The 26,514-nt window shown below is 48.3% G+C and overlaps 1 protein-coding gene across 1 annotated transcript; it reads left to right on the forward strand.

Annotated features, from left to right (window-relative positions):
• The first annotated feature begins 4,112 nt into the window (after positions 1-4,112).
• slc25a17 (solute carrier family 25 member 17) lies at positions 4,113-25,160 on the forward strand. Its single transcript, XM_078532014.1, has 9 exons — positions 4,113-4,261; positions 7,433-7,493; positions 9,159-9,225; positions 10,238-10,389; positions 12,514-12,630; positions 14,266-14,411; positions 15,529-15,624; positions 16,498-16,580; positions 22,653-25,160. Exons 1-9 carry the CDS (start codon positions 4,184-4,186, stop codon positions 22,798-22,800), a joined length of 948 nt encoding a protein of 315 aa, XP_078388140.1. The 5' UTR covers positions 4,113-4,183; the 3' UTR covers positions 22,801-25,160.
• The last annotated feature ends 1,354 nt before the right edge of the window (positions 25,161-26,514 follow it).

The following is a 26,514-nucleotide window of genomic DNA, read 5'->3' on the forward strand; positions in this document are numbered from 1 at the left end:
GCGGCACTTGCTTAGCAATAACCTGCTCACTGACGCCCAGTTTGGGTTCCGCCAGGGCCACTCAGCTCCTGATCTCATTACAGCCTTGGTTCAAACATGGACAAAAGAGCTAAACTCCCAAGGTGAGGTGACAGTGACTGCCCTTGACATTAACACAGCATTTGACAGAGTGTGGCATCAAGGAGTCCTAGCAAAACTGGAGTCAATGGGAATCAGGGGAAAACTCTCCACTGGTTGGAGTCATACCTAGCACAAAGGAAGATGGTTGTGGTTGTTGGAGATCAGTCAACTCAGCTCCAGGACATCACTGCAGGAGTTCCTCAGGGTAGTGTCCTCGGCCCAATCATCTTCAGCTCCTTCAACAATGACCTTCCTTCCATCATAAGATCAGAAGTGGAGATGTTCGCTGATGATTGCACAATGTTCAGCAGCATTTGCGACTCCTCAGATACTGAAGCATTCCACATCCAAATGCAGTAAGGCCTGAACAATATCCAGGCTTAGGCTGACAAGTGGCAAGTAACATTCGTGCCACACATGTGTCAGGTAATGACCATCTCCAAGAGAGAATCCAACCATCACCCCTTGATGTTCAATGACTGAACATGGAAGTTCCCCTCCAGGTCACTCACCATCCTGACTTGGAAATATATCGCCGTTCCTTCACTGTCGCTGGGTCAAAATCCTGGAACTCATTCCCTAACAGCACTGTGGGTGCACCTGCACTGGGAGCAAAGTCTTAGGCAGATATAAAAATGCAATGTCACCACAGTGAGATTAATATAAAGCACTCAAGTTTCACGCAGCTTAACGTTAATAGGCGCACTCCAGCTTTTAGTCAGCTAAGGTCAAACCCCACTCCACATTTGAGCCCAAAAATGCAGTGCTGAGAGAGGGCTGCATGGTCAGAGATGCCATCTTTTGGATGAGATGTTAAACTTCTCAGGTGGATGCAAAAGATCCCATGGCACAATTGTGAAGGAGAACAAGGGAGGCCTGGTCAACATTTACCCTCAATCGACATCAATGAAGCAGATTATCTGGCCATTTATCACATTGCTGTTGGTGGGAACTTGCTGTGTGCAGATTGGCAGTTGTGTTTCCTGCATTACCATAGCGACTGCAGTTCAAAAGTACTTTGGGATGTCCTGAGATTGTGAAAGGCACGTGATAAATGCCAGTTCTTTCTTTATGGACAGATCCTGCTCTTTCCTTTCCATGGAGAAATGTGTTTTGGGTGGTAAAAAATCAAGGGAAGTCATTGACTAATCTGGATGATGGTGGGGAAGGAGACGAGGAGAAAGGGTTGCTGTTATTGTGGGAGGAGTGAGAACAGAGCACAGCAAATAGATCTCCCACTTGTCCAAGGTGGTGACGGGAACAGCTGAGAAACCCCTGCTGAGGAAGAACATTGCAGAAGCACAAAACACAATGGAGAGAGAGAGAGAGAGAAACTGGGCAAAGGGATGGAGTCTTTAGTGGGAACCAGGTGGGAATAAACTGAATCCAGTTAGTTTTGGAAGTCATTATGTTGTTATTGAGGGGCCTAGACAGAGTGGACAGGAAAGACCTGTTCCCCCTAGCTGGGGGGTCAATTAGCAGGGGGCAGTGATTTAAGGTGATTGGTAGAAGGTTTAGAGGGGACAGAAGGAAAAACCTCTTCACCCAGAGGGTGGTGGGTGCCTGGAATTCGCTGCCTGGTTTGGTGATAGAGGCAGAAACCTTCAACTCATTTAAAAGGCACCTGGATCTGTACCTAAAGTGCTGTAACCTGCAAGGCTACAGACCGGGTGCTGGAAGGTGGGATTAGATTGGGCGGCTAGTTTTTTCAGCTGGGACAGACATGATGGGCTGAATGGCCTCTTTCTGTGCTGAAACTTGTCTATAGTTTCTGTCTCAGCCTATCACATGGGGATGGAGAGAGACATCTAGAAAGAAGCCGGAAGAGTCAGAGAAGGACTAAATGTAAATGTGAAGAAGGGTAAATGTGAGTGTGGAAATGGTAGCGTTTAAAACAAAATTGTTGACAGCAGAGACAATGCAGGAAGCGACACTAACACAGTCATGAATACAACAAAGGGAGGAGTCGGGGAACTCCTCAAAAAGCTGAAGTTAACTGAAAGGTCACAGCTGTGGGTGGGTAGGGTTTGGAAAAGCAGGGGCTCTGACCCAAATTTTTAATTCCTCTCTGGCCACGGGGGAGGTGCCAGAGGACTGGAGAACAGCTAATGTGGTTCCGCTATTCAAGAAGGGTTGTAGAGATGAGCCAGGGAACTACAGGCCAGTGAGTCTCACATCAGTGGTAGGGAAACTATTGGAGAAAATTCTGAAGGAGAGTTTCTATCTCCACTTGGAGAGGCAAGGTTTGATCAGGGATAGTCAGCATAGCTTTGTCAGAGGGAGGTCATGCCTAACAAATTTGATTGAATTTTTTGAGGAGGTGACCAGGTGTGTAGATGAGGGTAGTGCAGCTGATGTAGTTTATATGGATTTCAGCAAAGTCTTTGACAAGGTCCCACATGGGAGACTTATAAAGAAGGCAAATGTACATGGGATACAGGGTAATTTGATAAGGTGGATTCAAAATTGGCTTTAGTTGTAGGAGGCAGAGGGTGATGACAGAAGGATGCTTTAGTGACTGGAACCCAGTGTCCAGTGGCGTACCACAGGGATCTGTGCTCGGTCCCCTATTATTTGTCATTTATATAAATGACATAGATGACTATGTGGGGGGTAGGATTAGTAGTTTGCGGATGTCACAAAGATTGTCCAGGTGGTTAACAGTGAGGTTGAGTATCTTGGGCTACAGGAAAATATAGACGGGATGGTCAAATGGGCAGATAAGCGCCAGATGGAATTTAACCCTGAAAAGTGTGAGGTGATACACGTTGGAAGGAGTAATTTGACAAGGAAGTATTCAATGAACGGCATGGCACTAGGAAGTTCTGAGGAACAAAGGGACCTTGGCGTGTGTGTCCATAGGTCTCTGAAGGCAGAGGGGCACTTTAGTGGGGTGGTGAAAAAGGCATATGGGACACTTGCCTTTATCAATCGAGGCATAGATTACAAAAGTAGGGAGGTCATGTTGGAGTTGTATAGAACCTTGGTGAGGCCACAGCTGGAGTACTGTGTGCAGTTCTGGTCGCCACATTATAGGAAGGATGTGATTGCACTGGAGGGGGTGCAGAGGAGATTCACCAGGATGTTGCCTGGGATGAAACATTTAAGTTATGAAGAGAGGTTGGATAGACTTGGGTTGTTTTCGTTGAAGCAGAGAAGACTGAGGGACGACCTGATCGAGGTGTACAAGATTATGAGGGGCATGGACAGGGTGGATAGGGAGCAGCTGTTCCCCTTAGTTGAAGGGTCAGTCACGAGGGGGCATAAGTTCAAGGTGAGGGGCAGGAGGTTTAGGGGGGAATGTGAAGAAAAACCTTTTTACCCAGAGGGTGGTGATGGTCTGGAATGCGCTGCCTGGGAGGGTGGTGGAGGCGGGTTGCCTCATATCCTTTAAAAAGTACCTGGATGAGCACTTGGCACTCATAACATTCAAGGCTATGGGCCAAGTGCTGGTCAATGGGATTGGGTAGGTAGGTCAGGTGTTTCTCACGTGTCGGTGCAGACTGGAAATGGCCAAAGGGCCTCTTCTGCACTGTGATTCTGTTGTTCTGGTGCTCAGGACCCCGGTGTCCTTGTGGTGCTCAGGACCCTGGTATTGTTCTGGTGCTCAGGACCCTGGTGTCCTTGTGGTGCTCAGGACCCTGGTATTGTTCTGGTGCTCAGGACCCTGGTGTCCTTGTGATGCTCGGGACCCTGGTATTGTTCTGGTGCTCAGGACCCTGGTGCCCGGGTGATGCTCGGGACCCACCAGCTCCCTCTCAAAAATCAAAGCCCCAAAAACAAAAGTTGCCTGTCCCCCGGGGGAGCGGTGATGGACACCAGAGCCAACCAATCAGGCGCGTCCGGATGCAGAATCTGACCAATCACTTGCATGCTGGAGACGTGACCTGAGCTCCCGTCCAATCAGGGAAGGAGCGAGCGGAGGAGGGCGAATGTTGCAAACTGAGCCGGCAGCCAATCAGGAGGCGCTGAGACTGAGAGTAGCCATCGGGCCGGTGCAGCGGCTCCAGCTGATTCCGTGTCCCAGGCAAAGCTCCTGAGGCTGGGGCTGGGGGGGGTGAAGATGACCGGGAGGTCGGGACGGTCGGTGCCCCATGTCTTGTCTTACGAGAGCCTGGTGCACGCTGTGGCCGGGGCTGCGGTAAGTGCTGGTTCCCCCGGTGAAGGGGGACAGTCACAAACATGCACTTTGTCCCTGGGGAGGGGGGGGTCACAGACACAACCCGGGGGCAAAGGGTAATTTTTCCTAAACGCGAATCTGCTTTGAGAAAAGGGAAAGTTGGATTTTTTTCTTAATGTCATTTCACGTGCCCCCGAAGTGGGTTTTTTGCTGCTTGGACTGGGGGCATTGACAGCAATAGACCCCCCAGGATGGAAAGTTTAGCAGGGGAGGAGGAGGAGGATGTGAGTGTTGCTGTCTCCCTCCCTCCCTCTGCTCTGCCCACCCAGCAGAGAACCTGCTGCTGCTTCAGCTGCTGCCAGACCACCGACACATTCACCTCCTGGAAGGGATGGGGATTATTTCTGGGCTCTTGGCACCTATTGAACCTCCTGATGTCTGTAGGGAAAGTATCCGACTCGAAGAATAACAGCTAACGAAGCCCCCCTACCTCTCCCCCCCGTCTCCCATCGACACAGACCCTCAATAATAAACCTGGTAACTGGCCCGAGTATCCCAGGCATCAACCTTCCATGGACATGTTATGAGGGGAACAGGGAGAGTGGACAGGATAACATTGTTTCCCTTGGTGGAGAATTCTAGAACCAGGGGACATAGATTCAAGATAAGTGGCAGAAGGTGTAGGGGGGACATGAGGAAGAACTTTTTTACACAGAGGGTAGTGGGTGTTTGGAATTTGCTGCCCAAGTTGGTGGTAGAGGCAGAAACTCTAAACTCTTTTATAAAGTACCTGGATCTGCACCTAAAGTGCTGTAAGCTGCAGGGCTATGGGCCGGGTGCAGGAAGGTGGGATTAGAAAGGGCACCTGGGTGTCCTCGGGCTGGCATGGACAAGATGGGCCAAATGGCCCCCTTCTGTGCTGTAACTTTTCTCTGCGTTATGTGGGAAGAGTGACAATACCTGGGGGCCTTCAGCCTAGAAAACCTCCTGAGGTATCATCACACAGCAATAGTTAAACTGGTTACAGGAATAGAGAAGGTAAATCCAGAATATTACTTTAAATTAAATAGCTTAGAACAAGGGGATGCAAGTTTTAAACGAGTAAAATATAAATTGAGGATTAATATCAGAAAGGCCTTTCTACAAAGAATGACCCAAATCTGAACTGAATTGACGGAGGAGAAATAATCCATCACAGCCTCGGGATTCTCTCCATTACCACAGTGGAATGTGTCACTGTTGTAGGGGTAATGAGCTGTTTATGTTTTGCCCAATAAGGTCCCATAACCAGCAATGGCAGATTGTTTTTATGATGTTGGGAATGAGAGAACGCCTCAGGATCTATTAACATCCTCCTCAACAGGTTTGGACTCTGTTTAACATCCCCCCTGAGAGACAGCAGACCTGACAGTGCAGCCCTCCCTCGGTACTGCACGGGCGTGCCCACCTAGATTACACGCTGAACTCCTGGAGTGGACGGGGTTGACTCTGAGGGGTGAGAGTGTCCGTGGAGTTAAGCTGATGTTTAAAAGGGGAAACCCAGGGATCGTTTAAGAAAGAAGCCCATACAGCAGTGAGGGGAGCTGTCTCTCTCTCCTCTTGAGCACTCCCTCGGGATCGAGGATGATGTGCTTCCACTCCAGTTGGATGGGTCCTGAGATGGCTGTTGGTCCAGTGCGTGATCTGCAGACTCTGCCTTGTGCAGGCAGGTGGTGTACGAGGGATCGGGTAGATGGGTCGTTTGGAGGTTTGTACGCACCCCCCGACCCCTTGACTTCACCATTTCTGGGGGTTACCATTGACCAGAAACTGAACTCGACCAGCCATACAAATACTGTGGCTACAAGAGCAGGTCAGAGGCTGGGAATCCTGCGGTGAGTAACTCACCTCCTGACTCCCCAAAGCCTGTCCACCGTCGACAAGGCACAAGTCAGGAGTGTGATGGAATATTCCCCACTTGCCTGGATGAGTGCAACTCCCATAACACTCAAGAAGCTCGATACCATCCAGGACAAAGCAGCCGCTTGATTGGCACCCCTTCCACAAACATTCACTTCCTCCACCACCGATGCACAGTGGCAGCAGTGTGTGTACCATCTACAAGATGCACTGCAGAAACTCACCAAGGCTCCTTAGGTAGCACCTTCCAAACCCACAACCACTACCACCTAGAAGGACAAGGGCAGCAGATAGATGGGAACACCACCACCTGGAAGTTCCCCTCCAAGCCACTCACCATCCTGACTTGGAAATATATCGCCGTTCCTTCACTGTTGCTGGGTCAAAATCCTGGAACTCCCCTCCTAACAGCACTGTGGGTGTACCTACACCACATGGACTGCAGCGGTTCAAGAAAGCAGCTCAACACCACCTTCTCAAGGGCAATTAGGGATGAGCAACAAATGCTGGCCTAGCCAGTGACGCCCACATCCCATCAGTGAATAATTTTTAAAAAGTTCTGTCTCTTTCTGGCTGGTGATAAACTTGTATTGATAAAGTGAGTTCAGGAAGTCCCAATGTACATTGCAGCTACTGAATTACTTTCTGAAGTGCAGTCACTGTTGCAATGTAGGATACGTGGCACCAATTTGCGCACAGCAAGATCCCACTGCAGCAATGACCAGATAACCTTTTTCCAGCTGTTGGTTGGTTAGATCACACTGGGAGCACTGCACACAGTTCTGGATAAAGGCACTGGAGAAGGCGCAGAAAGGATTTAGAGGGACAGTACCAGAATGGAGAGATTGGCCAGGACATCAGGGAGCTCCTCTTAAATAATGTCGTGGGATTTTTTTACATCCAGCTGAGAGGGCAAATGCCTCACCTGAAAGATGGCACTCTGACAGTGCAGCATTGCCTCAGTACCGCGCTGGCTGTGTCAGCCTAGAGGGGGGGTTTGTTTATTTGAGCGCTAAGCACTGACGATGTAAAATCAAAGCCAGATTCCTAAGGCGAATGGACTGTTTAATCCCCATGGAACCACATCATCCATACAGCCGCTAACGTGAGGGCAGAATTCAGTGCGTGAACATCGGGACTAGTTGCTCTTGGTTTCTCTCCCCCACCCAACCTACCGCACCAAGTGCGTCTCTACATGTTTGGACCTCCCCACCCTCACTACAACAGAATCCAAGTGGTTAGACACTGTAGCGTCTGCACCTTCACTCCCAGCTCCTTTTCTTTTCTGTTCAGGGAGGTGTAACAGCGATGACTGTATTCTACCCGTTGGACACAGCCCGCCTGAGACTTCAAGGTAAGATTCTGTTCAGGACTGGAGCTGTAAATGTCTCCGACAACTCTCCCCTTATGAGATTCCAAGGGGAGACAGTGGAGTAGTGGTAATGTCACTGAGCGAGTAATCCAGAGGCCCAGGCTAATGCTCTGGGGACATGGGTTCAAACCCACCCATGGCGGCTGACGGAATTTAAATTCAATTAATTAAATCCAGAATTAAATGCTAATCTCAGTAATGTGTACTATCGTTGATTATCATGTTCACTAATGTCCTTTAGGGAAGGAAATCTGCTGTCCTGACCTAGTCTGGCCTACATGTGACCAGTGTGGTTTACTCTTAACTGCCTAGCAAGACACTCAGTTCAAGGGCAATTGCCAGTGGCACCCACATCCCATCAAAAAAGAATGTTAAAAAGTTAGTGACATGAGGTCCACTGAGCACCGAAGGGCCTCGGCTTCAATCGCTGGTCTGTTCCAAGCCTTCAGACAGGAGCTGCAGTTATAGCCGGAGCTGACCTCCATTTCCCTGGGCTAGGCAGAGCAAGGAGCAGCCAGGATTCCTGCAGCTGATACCTATCGGCCTTCCACTCATGGAGAGCAGAGGTGAGTACAGGTGGGGTGAGGATGGCTGCGGGAATCGACTGCGATGCTCCACCTGGTCGAGTAGCCTCGATTTCTAGACTCGCTCACGATGAGTGAAAATGGAAAGGAGAGGGATTGTGTTGAATTTGAATCGGACCTTAGTTAGATCACACTGGGAGAACTGCACGCAATTCTTTCGTTGAATGTGGTCGTCACTGGCAAGGCCAGCATTTGTTGCCCATCCCTTAAGAGTCAGCCACGTTTCTGTGGGTCTGGAGTCACGTGTAGGCCAGAGCAGGTAAGGACGGCAGGTTCTTCCCCCAAAGGACATTAGTGAACCAGATGGGTTATTACAACAATCGATTGTCCCATGGTCACCATTACTGAGACTGGCTTTAAATTCCAGATTTATTTAATTTAAATTCCACCAGCTGCTTTGGAGGCATTAGCCTGGACCTTTGGATCGCTAGTCCAGTGACGTTGTCATACTCCAGCCGCTGTCTCCCCTCTGAGGCCCCATGTTGTTCACTGAGAGATTATAATTATCCAAAAAGAGCCAACAGCCTGGGGCTCTTTTCTCTAGAATCGAGAAGGCTGAGGAGTGACCTGAGAGAGCTCTTTAACATTACAAAGGGGTTTGACGGGGTCAAGGTCGAGAGGGCGTCAGAGTCCAAAACTCGGGCTCATGAATACAACATTTTCACTAATAAATGCAGTTGAGAATTCAGAAACGGTCAGAATGTGGAACTCACTACCGCACGGGAGTGGTTGGGGTAAATAGTATCGATACATTTAAGGGGAAGCTGGATAAACACACGAGGGAGAAAGGATATGATGATAGTGGGAGATGGAGAGGGGTGGGAGGGGGCTCGTGTGGAGCAGGAACAGCAGCAAAGACCTGATGGGCTGAATGGCCTGTTTCAGTGCTGTAAGTTCTAAGAATGGCCAGCTGAGTGATGAAGGGGTTGGGGGGGGACTATTACCCATTGTATTCCCCCTGCCCCCAGAGTCAGGCAGAAGGATCGAGAGTAGTTGTTGATTTACTCAGAGGCAGTTCTCTGTGACTAATGCATTCTCTCTCTCTCTCTCTCTCCCCATGCAGTGGACGAGAGGATGAAGTCGAGTCCTACCCCTGTCGTCCTGGCAAAGATCATCAGAGAGGAGGGACTGTGAGTACAGACAGGGCAGTGATTGGTGTATATTTGCTTATGGCTTCCTTCCTGCTCTGTAGAGCTGGGAGCCAAGGGAAAGCTCGGTGGCTCCCCCGATGGTTGGGTTGGTAAGTGCACCGCTTGTCTGCCGGTCACTGAATCAGAGACGAAGAGGGGCCCTAGATTTTTAAATTAAATATCGGAAACAAATGATTAATTCATGCTAGAAACAGAAATACAGACATTTCCGTATTATAACATGAATATTACAAGCGAACATATGAATTTGAATAATTCTAATGTGTTTATAAAATTATAATTATTAATTTTCTTCTGAGGAACTAATCTTGCATTGATATTAATTTAATAAAATCAACAGTCTCATCAACCTTGCTCATAAAGCTACATTATTAAAAGTTGTTTGTAGGTTTTCACGGTGACATTGAGTGGGGCGATTATACCGTGTAAAAATATGCTCTGAAAAAGAGCAGTTCTTACTTAGAACCATAGAACACTACAGCACAGAAAACAGGCCATTCGGCCCTTCTAGTCTGTGCCGAAATATTATTCCGCTAGTCCCATTGACCTGCGCCCAGTCCATAACCCTCCAGACCTCTTTGAAATAATTCCTTAGGGTAGTGTCAGGCCTCGATGTTTTGGGCAGTGTACTCTACCCATCGTCTAGAGGAATGACCCGAGCAGCGGACAGAGGTGGTTATATATAAGTGGGTGGGAATTTGGCGGGATCTTACTGCTGATTGGCCAGGATATTGTGTTTGTAATAGGTCAGCACGTGTTAGTATTCTTGCTGCCGGTTGGTCGACCGAACGGAATGGATGGTCATGTGTTTCTTCAGTCAGGGTAGCCGGATGTCACTGATGTGAAGGCCACTGTCTTGGAGGACAGAGTGTGGTGTTGGTAAATCTCCATGACGTGTCTTGATTGCTGGTGACCACTGGCTGATGACCATAAACCAGCTACAGAAATAAGCGCGATGGCCCCATGACCTTGGCCTTCTCTCCTGTTCTAGGTTGGCGGTGTATCGCAGCTGGTTTCCCGTCATCTCCAGCCTCTGTTGTTCAAACTTCATATACTTCTACACCTTCAATTCCTTGAAGGAAATATGGGTCAAAGGCCAACCATCCACCAACAGCAAGGACCTGGTGATGGGTTTTATCTCTGGTAGGTAGGTGCCTACATTCGCTGCCCTGTTACTCTGCTGTGTGACCCAGAGTTTGAGTGAAATCTCCCCACTGCCTCTTTTGCCAAATGTCGTAAATCTGTGTCCTCTGCATTCTGACCTTCCAGCCAGTGGTAACAGTTACCTCCCTCGCTACATAAAAACCTCTCTGAGTCTTCAACCGGTTTATTGAATGTCTTCTTGGCCTTCTCTGTTCCAGGGAGAACAATCCAAGCTCCTGCGCCTAACCGAGGTTCTTCATCTCCACTCCCATCCCAGTAAATTGCCTCTGCGCCCTCTCCGAGGGAATCATGGGAAGAGGCCATTCAGCCCCTCAAACCAGTTCCAGAATTCAGTTAGATCGTGACTGATCATTTAATTCCATCTACCTGCTGAGGTTCTGTAGCCCTCAGTGTCCCACCCTAACAAAAGTCTTTCAAATTCAGTTTATAAATTTTCAGTTGACCCCACGCAACTTGCAGGAGACAGTTCCAAATTTCCATCACCCTTTACATGAAGCAGTGCTCTCTGACATCACTCCTGTCAGGCCCAGTTCGTAACATTAAGGTTTTACCCCAGTGGTCTGGACTTGCCCACCAGAGGAAATCGTTTCAATCTAGCTTATCACACCCTACAGTCACCTTAAACACTTCAATTAGATCATTTGTTAATCTTTGATACTTGAGGCAATACAAACCTATCAACATCCTGGGGGTTACCACTGACCGGAAACTGAACTGGACCAGCCACATAAACACTGTACCTCCTGACTCAGCCAAAGCCTGTCCACCGTCCACAAGGCACAAGTCAGGAGTGTGATGGAATACTCCCCACTTGCCTGGATGAGTGCAGCTCCCACAACACTCAAGAAGCTCAACACCATCCAGGACAAAGCAGCCCCACTTGATTGGCACCCCTTCCACAAACATTCACTCCCTCCACCACCGACGCACAGTAGCAGCAGTGTGTACAAGATGCACTGCAGAAACTCACTAAGGCTCCTTCAATACCACCTTCCAAACCCACAACCTCTACCACCTAGAAGGACAAGGGCAGCAGCTACATGGGAACACCACCACCTGGAAGTTCCCCTCCAAGCCACTCACCACCCTGACTTGGAAATATATCACCGTTCCTTCACTGTCGCTGGGTCAAAATCCTGGAACTCCCTCCCTAACAGCACTGTGGGGTGTACCTGCAGCGGTTTTCCTAAACTCCAACGAATATAGGCCCAACTTGTTCAACCTTTCCATGTAAGACAACCCCTTCATCCCAGGGATCAGCCCAGTGAACCTTCTCTAAACTGCCCCCAGTGCAAGTATATCCCACAGTGCTCCAGGTCAGTCTCACCCTCACCAATATCCTGTGCAATTGTACAAAGGAGGGAGAGAGAGAGACGATCTCCTGTACAGTGCTGACATTTTCCCTGTTCTAGCCTTTCCTCCAGGAGCTGATCTGATCCCCAGCTTTACAAACCAGCATCCCCAGGCCCGAATGAGACCAGGAGGCAGTGCTGCAGTGTATCTGCTATCTTCATTTCTTATTCTGTTTATTTTTTATTTGCTCACCAGCACATTTATAAAACATCTCCCAGGTGAGGCAGGTAGTTTTTTGTGGGGATTGTAGTGGAACATATTTTGAACGCTCCAAAGAAGTGTCCCTCCCCGGGTAATGTATCAGTATCTACAGGGGGTCCCCGGGGAGTGTGTCGGTATTTACAGGGGGTCCCCGGGGAGTGTGTCAGTATTTACAGGGGGTCCCTGGGGAGTGTGTCAGTATTTATAGGGGGTCCCCGGGGAGTGTGTCAGTATTTACAGTGGGGTCCCCGGGGAGTGTGTCAGTATTTATAGGGGGTCCCCGGGGAGTGTGTCAGTATTTACAGGGGGTCCCCGGGGAGTGTGTCAGTATTTACAGGGGGTCCCTGGGGAGTGTGTCAGTATTTACAGGGGGGTCCTCGGGGAGTGTGTCAGTATTTACAGGGGGGTCCTCGGGGAGTGTGTCAGTATTTACAGGGTTGGGGAGGGTGGGCTGCTCCTGATCTATTTTTCTGGGACCTGCTTTTGACCTGTTGTCTCAGTCTCCAGTCTCCGTCCCAGCTGTTTGATGGGTTTTGTTTTGTGTTGTAGGAGTTGTCAACGTATTTGTTACCACCCCCCTCTGGGTCGTGAACACCCGTCTCAAACTGCAGGGGGCAAATCTCCAGAACGAGGACATCCATCCGACCAGCTACACAGGCATTCTGGGTACGCACTCCGTCGCCATGTCAAAATATTTATTTTTATCAGGATTTCGCAAACCTCCGGCGCCAGTGTGTTTGGTTTTGTTTGTAACGCTAATTTCCTCGCAGTGGAGTCATTCCCTCCACCCTGAATTGCCAGGTGTTGGGGCACCAACATCTGGGCCTCTGCAGACCCCTCCCTGACCACTAGCAGGCGCCTGTGAGTGGCCTGGAGGTGACCAATCACTGACTGAGGAGCCAATGGTCCAGTGGGTTGAATGATGCAGCAGCTGCATTACCCTGTCTGGAGCTGGGGGGGGTTCATTGTTCCAAACCAAATCAAGCGGATCTCAAACAGCTTCACTGACTCAACATCATGGACAAACCCGCTGGTGAGTTTACAAGCGGGTGGCCAATAAAACTCCCCAGTTGGCCTTCTCACCCGCCCCCGACCTGTTTGCAATATTACATGGGGTGGCCTAGGCCGAGGCCTGCCTGCCCTTGATGAGGCCCATTATTGGTCTATTATGGGCTGTTTCCTGCCCACCTCAATTTTGAGGCTGATGGGAGGAGTGTTGGGTGGAAGCCGGACAGGTCATCCTGCTTGGGCCACGGGCAGGACGGAGCACATCCCACATCTGGCCCCTCCGGCCCTCTTCGTTGCTTTGGGATGTCCTGAGGTTATGAAAGGTGCTATATAAATGCAGGACCTTTTTTTTTCCTCTATCAGGCCCTCACCCCTGCCTCCATTTCCTCAGAGAGCTGGTGCTGGTAAAGGAGGTTGGCTCACCCAGTGTGAGGGCAGGTTGCTCTGGGCTGACACTCAGGGTAGGGATCCCCCAATCGGGGCACAGTGGGAGGTGTGGGCCACACTCTGGGATCTCCCTATCTTCCTCCTCCACCACCTGAGCCCTTCCACAATTTTCCACGGCCCCCTTTGCTAGGTGACCACTTACTTCAGATCCCATCTTTTGTTCCTGTGTGTGTTACAGTCCATGCACATTGTAGTCTGGAGCTATGGATAGTGATGGTAGAGGCTCTAACTATAACATGGCTGACCAGGAACCTCTCCCAGTCTTACTGCCTGCCATTGGTGTGTGTTGGAAGGAGTTGCAGGTTAATACTCATTATGAATGCCCCCCCATCAGGTCCTGGAAGTGGGACTCGAACCCAGAAGCTTCTGCCTCAGAGGCAGGGACACTACCCACTGCACCACAAGAACCTCCTCATTTTGGTTTCTGTACATATCCCATTACCATCTCCTTTTTGTTATTTAATCTCTGCTGCCTTCCACCCTATCACAGGCCTTTCCTCCTCTCCATCTTTCTCTGTACCTGTTGCATCTCTAACGTGTCTAGTTCAGGTGAAAGATTACTGACCTGAAACGTTAATTCGGTTTCTCTCCCCACTGATGCTGCCCTGACTTGCTGAGTGTTTCCAGTGTTTTCTGTTTGTCGCTCAGCGCTTGGGGTGGGCTGTGCCTGGTGTCTTGGTTAACCTTGCATGTTGGGGCGATGTCTGTTCTGCGAGGCCACGCCAGCTGACCTTTGAACTTGCAGATGTTGCGCGTCCAGCACTCTGCGCGTCCAGCACTCTGCGCTACTCTCTCCAGCCTCCGGCTCCTTGGTTTCTAACATGGCTGCTCCTCCCTCTGCTCCAGACGCCATCACCCAGATCGTGAGGAAGGAGGGGATTCCTGCTCTGTGGAGCAGCACCTTCCCATCGCTCCTCCTCGTCTTCAACCCAGCTATCCAGTTCATGTTCTACGAGGGCCTGAAGCGACACCTCTTGAGGGGACGGACTGAGGTAAGGATTCCGGGGTCTAAAACTCGGCTCCTGGTCAGGGTTGAGGGAGCAGAATCGGGTTGCGGAGGTGTTGAGTCCCGTGAGGTCTTGTGTGTGTGATCCATGTTCATGTGCTGAGGGCCTGAATCTGCTTCAGTTGGGGGATTTAGCAGGAGATGATGGCCCAGTGGTAATATCACTGGACCAGTAATCCAGAGGCCCAGACTAATGCTCTGGGGGCATGGGTTCAAATCCCACCACGGCAGCTAGAGGAATCTAAATTCAGTTAATAAATCAGGAATGTAAAGCTAGTCTCAATAATGAAACTATCATCAATTGTTGTAAAAACCCATCTGGTTCACTAATGTCCTTTAGGGAAGGAAATCTGTTGTCCTCACCCGGTCTGGCCTACATGTGATTCCAGACCCACAGCAATGTGGTTGACTCTGAAATGGCCCAGCAAACCACTCAGTTCAAGGGCAATTAGGGAAGGGCAACAAATGCTGGGCCTCATCCCTTCAAAGAATGAAAAGAAATTGGGCTCAGTGCCCCCAGGGAATTCTGGATTCCGCTCCTGACTGAGAGCCAGGGATTTGGCTTAGAGAGTGGGATCGGACTCTGCTCTGATGCTGCCCCTTCCCCAGAGTTTAATGGACTCGGTCACCTGTGAGAAATGGCCACTCGACCATGACTCCTGAGGCCGCCCAGCACCTGTGGAGCTGCCCCCACCCCCACTCAAACCCCTCCAAGATTGGGTGAGTTTTTAGGGAAGTCTAGGAGAAAATTTGTCAAAACTGAGAAAACTGGGGCCGTTGTCCCAGATTTGGGCCGAGTTCATGTTGTGGTTGTACCCAGGCCAAACTAGAATGGCTCAAATGAGCTCAGTCCGGATTATTGCCTTGGGGCCTGAGTGTGAGGCCTGGGGAAAGCCCTGGGGTTGGGGCCTATAGAGCTGAGCGAGTCCCCAGCTGGGGCTGGTGTTTGGCCCAGGGGGCAGTCTCACAGCGGGAGATGGGTCAGGATCCAGGGGTGAGTTCTAGGCCCGGGCCAGGAGCATATGGTCTGTGGTTCGATTTAGGCCCAGTTTGACACGCAGAAGTGACCATGTTTCAGGATGTTTCTCTTCCTGTATTACCAGCTTCTCTCGCTTGAGGTCTTCATCATCGGAGCCATCGCTAAGGCAATCGCCACCACGGTAACCTACCCCCTACAGACAGTACAGTCCTTACTGCGGGTAAGTTGGAGAATGTTCCCCAGTTGTCAATGCCTGATTTCATTGGTCCTTTATTTTCCCTGTTGAAACCCTAACTCTGAGAACCTTCCAGAAGCAGCATGCTAATGGCAGCCATCCCCACCATGTGATGTACCACAACCACACAATACCTGGTCACATGATCTGCTCCCCACTGGGAGTCCAAACTTTTCCGGCCTACCCTCAGAATTTGAACTGGAGAATTGCGTGGTTTCTGGGCCTCAGAATCCCTGGGACAAGGGATTGCCAGTAATGGCGAATAAGCCTGAGCAAGGCCCCAGTGAAGGTGCACTCTCACCTCTGAGTCAAAGATCATAGGTTCAGGTCCCACAAGACCTGAGCACAAAATCGAGGTCAACACCTGAGTCTGGTACTGACGGAGTGCCGCACTGTCGAAGGCGCCGTCTGTCAGATGAGGCATTCAACATGTGCCCTTTCGACAGCCATAAAAGATCCCAGGAGCTCTACTTGCAAGGGAAGTCTCCCTGGCTTCCTCAGCAATACTGATTCATCAACCATCCCTTTATGGGCTCTTGCTGTGCTCATATTTAGCTGCCACACTTCCCTGCATCACAGTGGTGAAAGTTCCAGGTGCAGCAAGAGAAGGTTGTGCAGACAGACCAGGCTACAGCACTCCTAACCCAGTGATACAGACCCTCCTCCGGCTGGGTGTCAGACCAAGATAGGACATGGCTCATGTGATGCCCTCTGCAGTTCAATAGTCCACAAAACCTCACAGTCAAGGTTCATCGCTAAAAAAGTGAGCACTGCGATGAGGTCTTTCCCAGCAGGAATGGGGAGGTAGCAGGACCTTTACTCTAACACTGATAAACACCATTTGTCCTCTTTCCCCAGTTTGGCCAACAGAAGAAGGGCTCGGAGAGCAGGGTCCTGGGAAGCCTCCGAAGTGTCATCTACATCTTGAGTCAGAGAGTGAAGTGAGTTGCAGCCTGAGTGAGCTGGTTATTATCTTTCATAATAAGGGACACAGCGACAGAGATCATTAAAATGATCATGAACAGGGTACAGAAAATAATCAAAGATGTTAACGAATGCTGGGCCTGATAGCAAGAGAACAAGAGATCCTGCTTCAGTTATAGAAAGCCCTGGTTAGACCACACCTGGAGTCAGTGTGAACAGCTCTGGGCACCAGACCTTAAAAGGACAGGCTGACCTGGGAGGGCGCGCAGTGTAGAATCACCGGAATGATACCCGGACCCAAAGTATTCACTTATAAAGAGAGATTAACACAAACTGTGGTTGCATTCCCTGGAATTTAGAAAGTTAACGGGGGAATTGATCAAAGCTTTCAAGATATTGAGGGGAACAGACAGGGTTGAGAGAGAGAAAGTATTTCTCTGGTTGGGAGAGGATTGGACTGGGGGAGTCTACAAATTAGGGCCAGACCTTTCGGAAGTGAAATGAGGAAACACGTCTACACACAGAGGGATAGAAGTTTGGAACTCTCTCCCACTAATCAATGTTCGATCAATTCTTCATTTGAAAGCTGAGATTAATGGATTTTTGTTATCCAGGATATGAGGCAAAGGGCGGGATATGGATTCAGGTCACAGATCAGCTGTCAGGCTGTGACAGGCTGGATGTAGATAGGATGTTTCCCCCTGGCTGGTGAGTCTAGAACCAGGGCACATAATCTCAGGATAAGGGACAGGCCATTTAAGACTGAGATAAGGGGGAATTTCTTCACTCCGAGGGTGGTGAATCTTTGGAATTCTCCACCCCAAAGGGCTGTGGAAGCTCAATCATTGAGCCTGTTCAAGACAGGTTATTTTGGGTCCGGGTATCATTCCGGTGAATCTACACTGCACGCCCTCCCAGGTCAGTCTGTCCTTTTAAGGTCTGGTGCCCAGAACTGTTCACACTGACTCCAGGTGTGGTCTAACCAGGGCTTTCTATAACTGAAGCAGGATCTCTTGTTCTCTCGCTATCAAGGCCCAGCATTCATTAACCTTATTTGATTAATCAAGAGACTGACGACATCCAGGGATATGGGGATAGTGCGGAAAAGTGGCATTGAGGTAGATGATCAGCCACGATGGGCTGAATGGCCTCCTCCTGTTTCTCTGAATGAGCTGGTGAAACATGGGCTAGGACCGGGTTCAACTCCCACTGTACAGAGTTAGCTAATCTCTCTCACAACTGGTGCTGGGGAGGGGCACTGGCCCAGGGTACATGCAGCTGATTCCTACATAAAATAACAAACGCCAGTAAAACTCCAGTCTGACAGCACCTGTGGAGAGAGAAACGGAGTTAACGTTTCCAGTCCGTATGACTCTCCTTTGGAGCCAAAGAGATGTCGAAATGTGATGGGTTTTATGGGGGAAAAGGGGGATCAGGGGGAGAAAAAGGGAAGGTCAGGGATAGGTTGGAGGGCAGAGGGGATTAAATTACAAAACAAAGAGAGTACGAATGGTATTAGTAAAGAAACAAAGCTTTAGTCCAGAGTAGGTGTTAATAGCAGCTGGTGACAGTCACTGGGGAAGGAGATGTGGCTGTGCAAGTGAGTTTTGGTAAGCACCTTATCAAACACCCCGAGGGAAATGGAAAACAAGAAGCAAATGGAAATCCTGTCGGAATAAAGAGCAGAACTTCTTCAAGGTAGGCAGCCCTGGAAGAGAAGTGACAGTGAACTAAACACTGACATAAAAGCAAAATACCGCGGATGCTGGAAATCTGAAATAAAAATAGTGCTGGAAAAACTCCCAAAACTTGCTTACACAGTCACATCTCCTTCCCCAGTGATTGTCTCCAGCTGCTATTAACACCTACTCTAGACCACAGCTTTGTTCCTTTACTGCTACCAATTCCACTCTCTTTGCCTTGTGTCCCATGAAACCTTTGTCATTTAATCGGCTGTGCCCTCTAACCTATCTCTGACCTTCTGTTTTGGTCCACCTGCCCCTCCCCCCTTTTCAACATCATAAAAACCCATCACGTTTCTGTCTCTCCAGTTCTGAAGAAGAGTCATACTGCACTCGAAATGTTAACTCTCTCCACGGTCGCTATCAGACCTGCTGAGTTTTACCAGCACTCCCTGTTTTTATTTCAGGTTTCCAGCATCCACAGAATTATGATTGTAATTATTTATAGAAACTAGGAGCAGGAGTAGGCCATTCGGCCCTTCGAGCCTGCTCCGCCATTCATTATGACCATGGCTGATCATCCAACTCAATAGCCTGCTCCCGCTTTCTCCCCATATCCTTTGATCCCTTTCACCCCAAGAGCTATAGCTAACTCCTTCTTGAAAACATACAATGTTTTGGTCTCAACTATTTTCTGTGGTAACGAATTCCACAGGCTCACCACTCTCTGGGTGAAGACATTTCTCCTCATCTCAGTCCTAAATGGTCTACGCCGTATCCTCAGACTGTGACCCCTGGTTCTGGACTCCCCCACCATCGGGAACATCCTTCCTGCATCTACTCTGTCTAGTCCTGTTAGAATTTTATAGGTTTCTATGAGATCCCCCCTCATTCTTCTAAGAACTCCAGTGAATATAATCCTAACCGACTCAATCTCTCCTCATATGTCAGTCCCGCCATATCCCAGGAATCAGTCGGGTAAACCTTCACTGCACTCCCTCTATAGCAAGAACATCCTTCCTCAGATAAGGATACCAAAACTACACACAATATTCCAAGTGTGGTCTCACCAAGGCCCTGTACAATTGCAGCAAGACATCCCTGCTCCTGTACCCGAATCCTCTGGCTATGAAGGCCATTTACCTTCTTTACCACCTGCTGCACCTGCCTGCTTACCTTATGACTGGTATACAAGGACACCCAGGTCTCGTTGCACATTCCCCTCTCTCAATTTATAGCCATTCAGATAATAATCCGCCTTCCTGTTTTTGCTACCAAAGTGGATAACCTCACATTTATCCACATTATACTGTATCTGCCATGCATTTGCCCACTCACTCAGCTTGTCCAAATCACACTGAAGCATCTCAGCATCCTCCTCACAGCTCACCCTCCCACCCAGCTTTGTGTCATCTGCAAATCTGGAGATATTACATTTAATTCCCTCATCTAAATCATTAATATATATTGTGAATAGCTGGGGTCCCAGCACTGATCCCTGCGGTACCCCACTAGTCACTGCCTGCCATTTGGAAAAAGACCCGTTTATTTCTACTCTTTGTTTCCTGTCTGCCAACCAGTTTTCTATCCATCTCAATACACTACCCCCAATTCCATGCACTTTAATTTTACACGCTAATCACTTATGTGGGACTTTGTCAAAAGCCTTCTGAAAGTCCAAATAAACCACATCCACAGGCTCCCCCTCATCAACTCTACTAGTTACATTCTCGAAAAATTCCAGTAGATTTCCCTTTTGTAAATCCGTGCTGACTCTGTCCGATTCTGCCACTGTTTTCCACGTGCTCAGCTATTAAATCTTTTATAATGGACTCTGGAATTTTCCCCACCACCGACGTCAGGCTGACTGGTCTATAATTCCCTGTTTTCTCTCTGCCTCCCTTTTCAAATTTGCATCTGATTGTTCGAAGGTTCACGCAAGGGAGGGAGGGAGTGGGGTGTGATGCCTCTCCATGGTCGAATAGCAATGTCTACTATGCCAGTATGCCTGAAGGAGGTGTAGCAATTCAACCCAGTGGCTTTGAGAGGTCCACTGAGGGTAAGGGGCAGCGTTAAAAAGAGAGTTGAGTTGGTAAAGTGGAAAGTCTACAAGGACTTCATTCTCAGAACGGCCTCAAATCATTGTGGTACAGCACAACAGGGGGCTCATCGGCCCATTGGGCCTCTGTTCCCGCTCCCTCCGTCCGAAACCGACCCACATACAATAAAAAATAAATAAAAGCAATAATGGCAAGAACTTTTTTATCAAAAATCCTTCTGTTGTTTTTTTTATTAGTTCCTCTACCCTGCTCGTTTCCTGTAGTCCTGCAAGTTTTTTTGCAAGTATTTATCCAATTTCCTTTTGAAAGTTATTATTGAATCTGCTTCCACTGCCCCTTAAGGCAGCACGTTCCAGATCACAACAAGTGGATTTACTTTTTTAAAAAAGCAATTCCCCTCTGGTTATTTTGTCAATCACCTTGTATATCTGTGTCCCCCTGCCATCGGAAACAATGTCTGCTTACTCTATTGAAACCCTTCATCATTCTAAATTCCTCCCCCCCTTAACCTTCTCTGCTCTGAGGTGAACAGCCCCCAGCTTTTTCCAGTCTCTCCACATTAACTGAACTCCCTCACTGTTCAGCTCCCATTCGGGTAAATCTCCTCGGCACCCTGTCCAGTGCCTTGGCATCCTTCCTAAAGTGTGGTGCCCAGAAATGGACAGACTGCTCCAGTCAGGACAGAACAAGTGTTTTATAAAGGTTCACCGTAACCTCCTTGTTTGTACTCGTATGTTCCTATTTATAAAGCCCAGATTCCCGTGTGCCTTTAACCACTTTCTCAACCTACCTGCAAAGATTTGTGCACGTTTACCCCCAGGTCGTTGTTCCTCACCGCCATTCAAATTGCACCCTTTATTCTATATTGCCTTCTGTTCTTCCCAACAAAATGAATCACTTCATACTTCACTTCACATCTCACCTGCCCATTTCACCAACAGAAATCTGTTACTACCCTCATTTTTTCTGAAAAGAGAGACAGGTTGCTGAAGCTTTTCATCTGGCACTCATCAGGACAAACACAAGAATGTCAAATTTCAAACATTCACAACAATTTAAACTACTGGAGAGAAGGGTGCTGATTGGTTGGCAAGTCGAGCCTTGATTGGCCAAGGCATTGCCATGGAGAAAGCAATAGGGCACTTTTGGCTCCCCAAGCTCACGGGTAATTGAAAAAAGGTGCAAGGCTTGAACATATTCCTTTTGTTTGCAGAGAACGGGTCCCTGTGTCTGAATATGTGTCACTTCTAACAAGTGTAAATGAGCCATGTTGTTAGTGTCGCTATTAGCGCACTCAGGATTGTTCAGTAAGTGCTGTCCAATCACAGAATCACATCTAGCAGTAAACATCTTGTTTTGGGGTTTGCAAGTCCGGGCTGGTTGAGTATGTTTTCTGCTCTGCCTGTATGAATAACTGAAGGAACATTCTCTTTGATTGGATCAGCCAGTCGCTGGGACATATGGTCTACGTACCTGACATCACACCGGCGATGAAATTCATACACAGTGTTGCTCAGTTGTGTAATAGGCAGAATATTGGCAGCATCCTGGTGGAAAATACCACTCGCATAGTAACAGCGGGAAATGACTTGCTTAACCTATTGTTCCACACATTCATACACAGGGACCCATTCTCTGCAAATAAAAGGAATATGTTCAAGCCTTGCACCTTTTTTGAATTAGCTGGGAGCTTGGGGAGCCTATAGTTCCCCATGGCGACGCCTTGGCCAACCAGAGTTGACTTGCCAACCAATCGGCACCCTTTTCTCCTGTAGTATAAATGGTTGTGATTGCTTGAAATGTTGACATTCTTGCATTTGTCCTGGTGAGTGGAAGATGAAAAGCTTCAGTAACATGTCTCTCTATTCAGCAATATTTTAAGTTCTGTACCACTGATCAACTAATCGAGCTTCATATCATCTGTAAATTTTGGAACGATGCTGAGCCCAGACTTTATAATCTTTATAGTATTTATGGTGTGTATTAAGCTAGGTGAGCAGTGTGGTGTGGGCGCGTCAGTGGCTTGGAAGGCACTGGGAGGGATGCAGAAAGATCTGAATGGTTAGGATTGTGGGTCGGGCACTGTGGCAAGGATATTCTCTTTGATACTGAAGGATTGGCCAGTTGAGTGAACATCCCCAGACTGCACAAGACAACAATGCGGGTGAGTCAGTATCCAACAGAGAAAGGATGGTTTAACACTGTGAGTGTGAAGAGACCATTAGCCAATCCTTTTTCAAAAGTTGACTGACCTCCTCTTGGATTTAGCCTGCAGCAATAGCCTTTGGTTTCTCTTTTCATCTAGCTGTGATAACATTGTCTTTATTTTACTCATTATTCAAAACAGGAGGCAGGGTTTCCTGGGCCTGTACAAGGGATTGGAAGCCAAGCTTCTCCAGACAGTTCTCAGCTCCGCTCTGATGTTCCTCATCTACGAGAAGATTGCAAGCTTCATTTTTCAAATCATGGGAGCGATCCCTCACGTGGCAGATTAACAGATGAAGGAACTAACTACCTCCGGCGGCATTGCCCACTTCACACACGACCCTGGATGTGTCATCGTTCACCCCCTCGGCCAACCCCCACCCCCTCGGCCAACCCCCACCCCCTCAGCCAACCCCCACCCCCTCGGCCAACCCCCACCCCCTCCACCCCCAAACCCTCCACCTTGCAGTGGCAATCCAAAAACAGGCAGTGTGCGCTCTAGGAGAACACGGTACAGGCTGTGCCGATGAAGTCCTCAATGCTAATCCAATTTAACTAGAAGCAGCTTTGGGTGGGATTCGAAAATGCCACTAGTTATTAAAATGAACTTTACCAATGACGCGTCTTCCCCCTCCTTGGACCTCCTTCGACAATTGAAGTTGTGTGTGAGTTCCTTTCACAGTTACATTGAATATAGAGTATCAAAACAGGCCATTCGGCCCCACTGGCCGAGGCTGGTGTTTATGGTCTACATAAGCCACCTCCCACCCTGTTCTTCACACCCCAACAAATGCAGACAAATCCAACCCGGCCACTTGCTGCCCCATCAGTCTACTCTCAAACACCAGCAAAGCGATGGAAGCGGTTGTCAAAAGTGCTATCAAGCAATTTTGGCAACACCTTCCTTGAACAAATCCGTTGGGAAGGTAGTTCCAGGATTTTGACCCAGCAATAGCAAAGAAATGGGAATATAGTTCGAAGTCAGGGTGGCGTGTGGCTTGGAGGGAAACTCTGTGTACCGCCTACAAGATACATTGCAACAACGCACCAAGACTCTTTTGACAACACCTTCTAAACCCATGACCTCTACCATCTAGAAGGACAAGGGCAGCAGACACATGGGAACACCACCACCTGGAAGTTCCCCTCCAAGTCACTCACCATCCTGACTTGGAAATATATTGGCCGTTCCTTCACTGTCGCTAGGTCAAAATCCTGGAACTCCCTCCCTAACAGCACTGTGGGTGTACCTACACCACATGGACTGCAGCGGTTCAAGAAGGCAGCTCACCACCACCTTCTCAAGGGCAACTAGAGATGGACAATAAATGCTGGTCTAGACAGTGATGCTTACATCCCATGAACTAATTTTTAAAAATCCGATTCTTTTTGCCCTCTTGTGCTTATCTAGCTTTTCCTTAAATGCAGGTAACTGTTTCTCTCATACACATGGAGATAGCTCCTGGACATTCTACATCACTCTGTAAAATTGTAAAAAAAAAAATACTTCTGCACTCTCTACGACTTTACCATTTTTGTCTCACTGCTGTCAACTTCTGTTCTAATAACTCATCTCTGTATTTATAATGGGAACTGCCCATGTAAACTTGTCACACTGCAATTACATCTTCCTGCCAGTAGTGGTGTGGTAGCACCTCACTTTTTGCCCAATATAGTTGCGAAATTTTCAACCTGCTCTACTTCCCAAGCTGACAACTGTTTTGCTATTTTAACTATAAATGATTACAATTGGAAGTGTTATACAAAATAACAGAATGTATGACTTTGGAATGAATCATAGAATGGTTGCAGCACCGAAGGAGGCCATTTGGCCCATTGTGTCTATGCTGGCCCTCTGAAGGAGCAATTCAGCTAGTACCATTCCCCAGCTTTCTCCCTGTAGCCCTGCAGGTTTTATCCTTTCAGGCAATGACACAATTCGCTTTTCCAAGCCTCAGTTGAACCTGCCTCCACCACGCTGTCAGGCAGTGCATTCCAAACCCTAACCACTCGCTGCGTGAAAAAGTTTCTCCTCATGTCACCATTGCTTCTTTTGCCAATTACGTTAAATCAGTGCCCTCTCGTTCTCGATCCTTCCACCATCAGGAACAGTTTCTTCCTATCTACTCTGTCCAGACCCCTCATGATTTTGAATACTTCTATCGAATCTCCTCTCAACCTCCTCTGCTCTAAAGAAAACAGTCCCAATTTCTCCAATCTATCTACGAAACTGAAGTATCTCATCCCTGCAATCATTCTCGTGAATCTTTCCTGCTCTCTCGCTAATTCCTTCACATCTTTAGTACTTTTTCCATTGAAGAAAGTGCCATAGTGCATTAAAAATGGCCTGCCAGTCTCTGCTGTCATGTTTTGTGCTGTGATTTAAATTGACTGATAGCTCTGGCTGTTTAAAAAAAGAAATGCTTTTGGAAGTTAAAAAAGATCTCTGCAGCTGCTCCTCTTTGTTGGATGACCTCGCTGGACTTTGATTCTAGAACCAATGTGAACCAATATTTATTTTCTCTTGTGATCACTGTACTGTAAATCCTTCTTTTTCTATCCCTCTCTTTATTGTCTAAGTGTGGAGGCGACGTTGCGACCCTCCTCCTGCATTTTGAGTCTGTGCAAATAAACTAACCCTTTGAGTTCATCCTATCTCAAGTTTGTTGTGGGGCTGTGAATAGAAAATTGGATCACACAAAAACCAAGGGGTTGGGGAAACATGCCAAAGAGGCAAACAAATCAAAACACATTTCTGTTTATGGACGGGTGGTGAGAGGAGAAGTTAGTGTTGTGTAAATTAACCCCCCTCCTGTCCTTAACACAAGCCTCATTGTGTATTAGGTCCAAGGGGAATCTGCATTTGAAAGGGAGCACAGGTCAAAGGCAGGACCACAACCTGTCCAGATGGTGCCCATGGCTCAGCTGGTATCACCCTTGGATCCCCAATCATCTAAGTCAGAGACAAGTCCCACTCCAAAGACCAGGGCCCAAAAAAACCTTGGCTGACACCCCAATGAAGTATTGAGGGAGTGCTGCATTGTCAGAAGGTACCATCTTTCAGTTGAGAGGATAAACAGATGCTGCGTTTGCCCCCTCAGGCGGACGTGAATTAGTTTTGAAGTTACTTTGAAGAATGGGTCATCTCTGGTGTACTGGCTGATGTTTACCCTTTCCAACAAACTTCAGTGAAAAACATGATCTGATCACTACCATGTTACTTTTTTGTGGGATCTTGCTGTGTGTAAATTGGCTGCCACATTTCCTACCTTACAACAGTGACTACTACAACCTGCTTTGGCGCAGCCTTAGGTTGTGAAAGGCGCTATATAAATACAAGTTGTTTGTTGTTCCTGATCTCCTCTCGGGGTGAAAGTCACTGAGATGGGGTGATGGAGTTTGTTCTTGAAGGATTTAAGTCTTCCTAAGCCCCATGTGCTGCCTACAGCTGGTGACAGTCTCGTCAGCCCTTTCTCAGCGATAAGCCGGGTGTGTCCTTGCCCTGAACTTGCTGCAGAACCTGGGTGATTAACACCCAACCTGCAACATGTAAGAGAATTTCCAATGTTAGTCGATGTTGGGTGAGACGATCCTGAGTCATCGCTGCTCCTGAACCAATGGGAAGAGCAATCGTTTGGGGTTTGGTTGCAAGTGGTGGAGGCAATACAGCACTAAGCATTGCGTATCCGCATTGTGAATAGATCCCTCCAACCACACTCACTGTTACTCCCTTCACCCTGGAAACAAGCTGAGTATTAGCAGCCAGAGAGGCAGAGCAGACATCACAGCAAACAGAATCTATTTTACAACAGTCCGATTACCCAGAAAACAGAGTCTGTTTAAAATGAGCCGCTATGATCTACAGCAAAATCTCCCAATAAAAGCAGGGTGAGTTTTCCATGCTGATTTTTGTTGGAGGAGGGTAGTTACATAATGCGAATCGATTATAACTCCAGTAGGATGCGGTGAGTGGTGGATAGGCCCAAATCTTCTAACATACAGAG

The sequence above is a fragment of the Cetorhinus maximus genome, chromosome 29 (assembly GCF_964194155.1).
Source record: "Cetorhinus maximus chromosome 29, sCetMax3.hap1.1, whole genome shotgun sequence".
NCBI classification, from domain to species: Eukaryota; Metazoa; Chordata; class Chondrichthyes; order Lamniformes; family Cetorhinidae; genus Cetorhinus; species Cetorhinus maximus.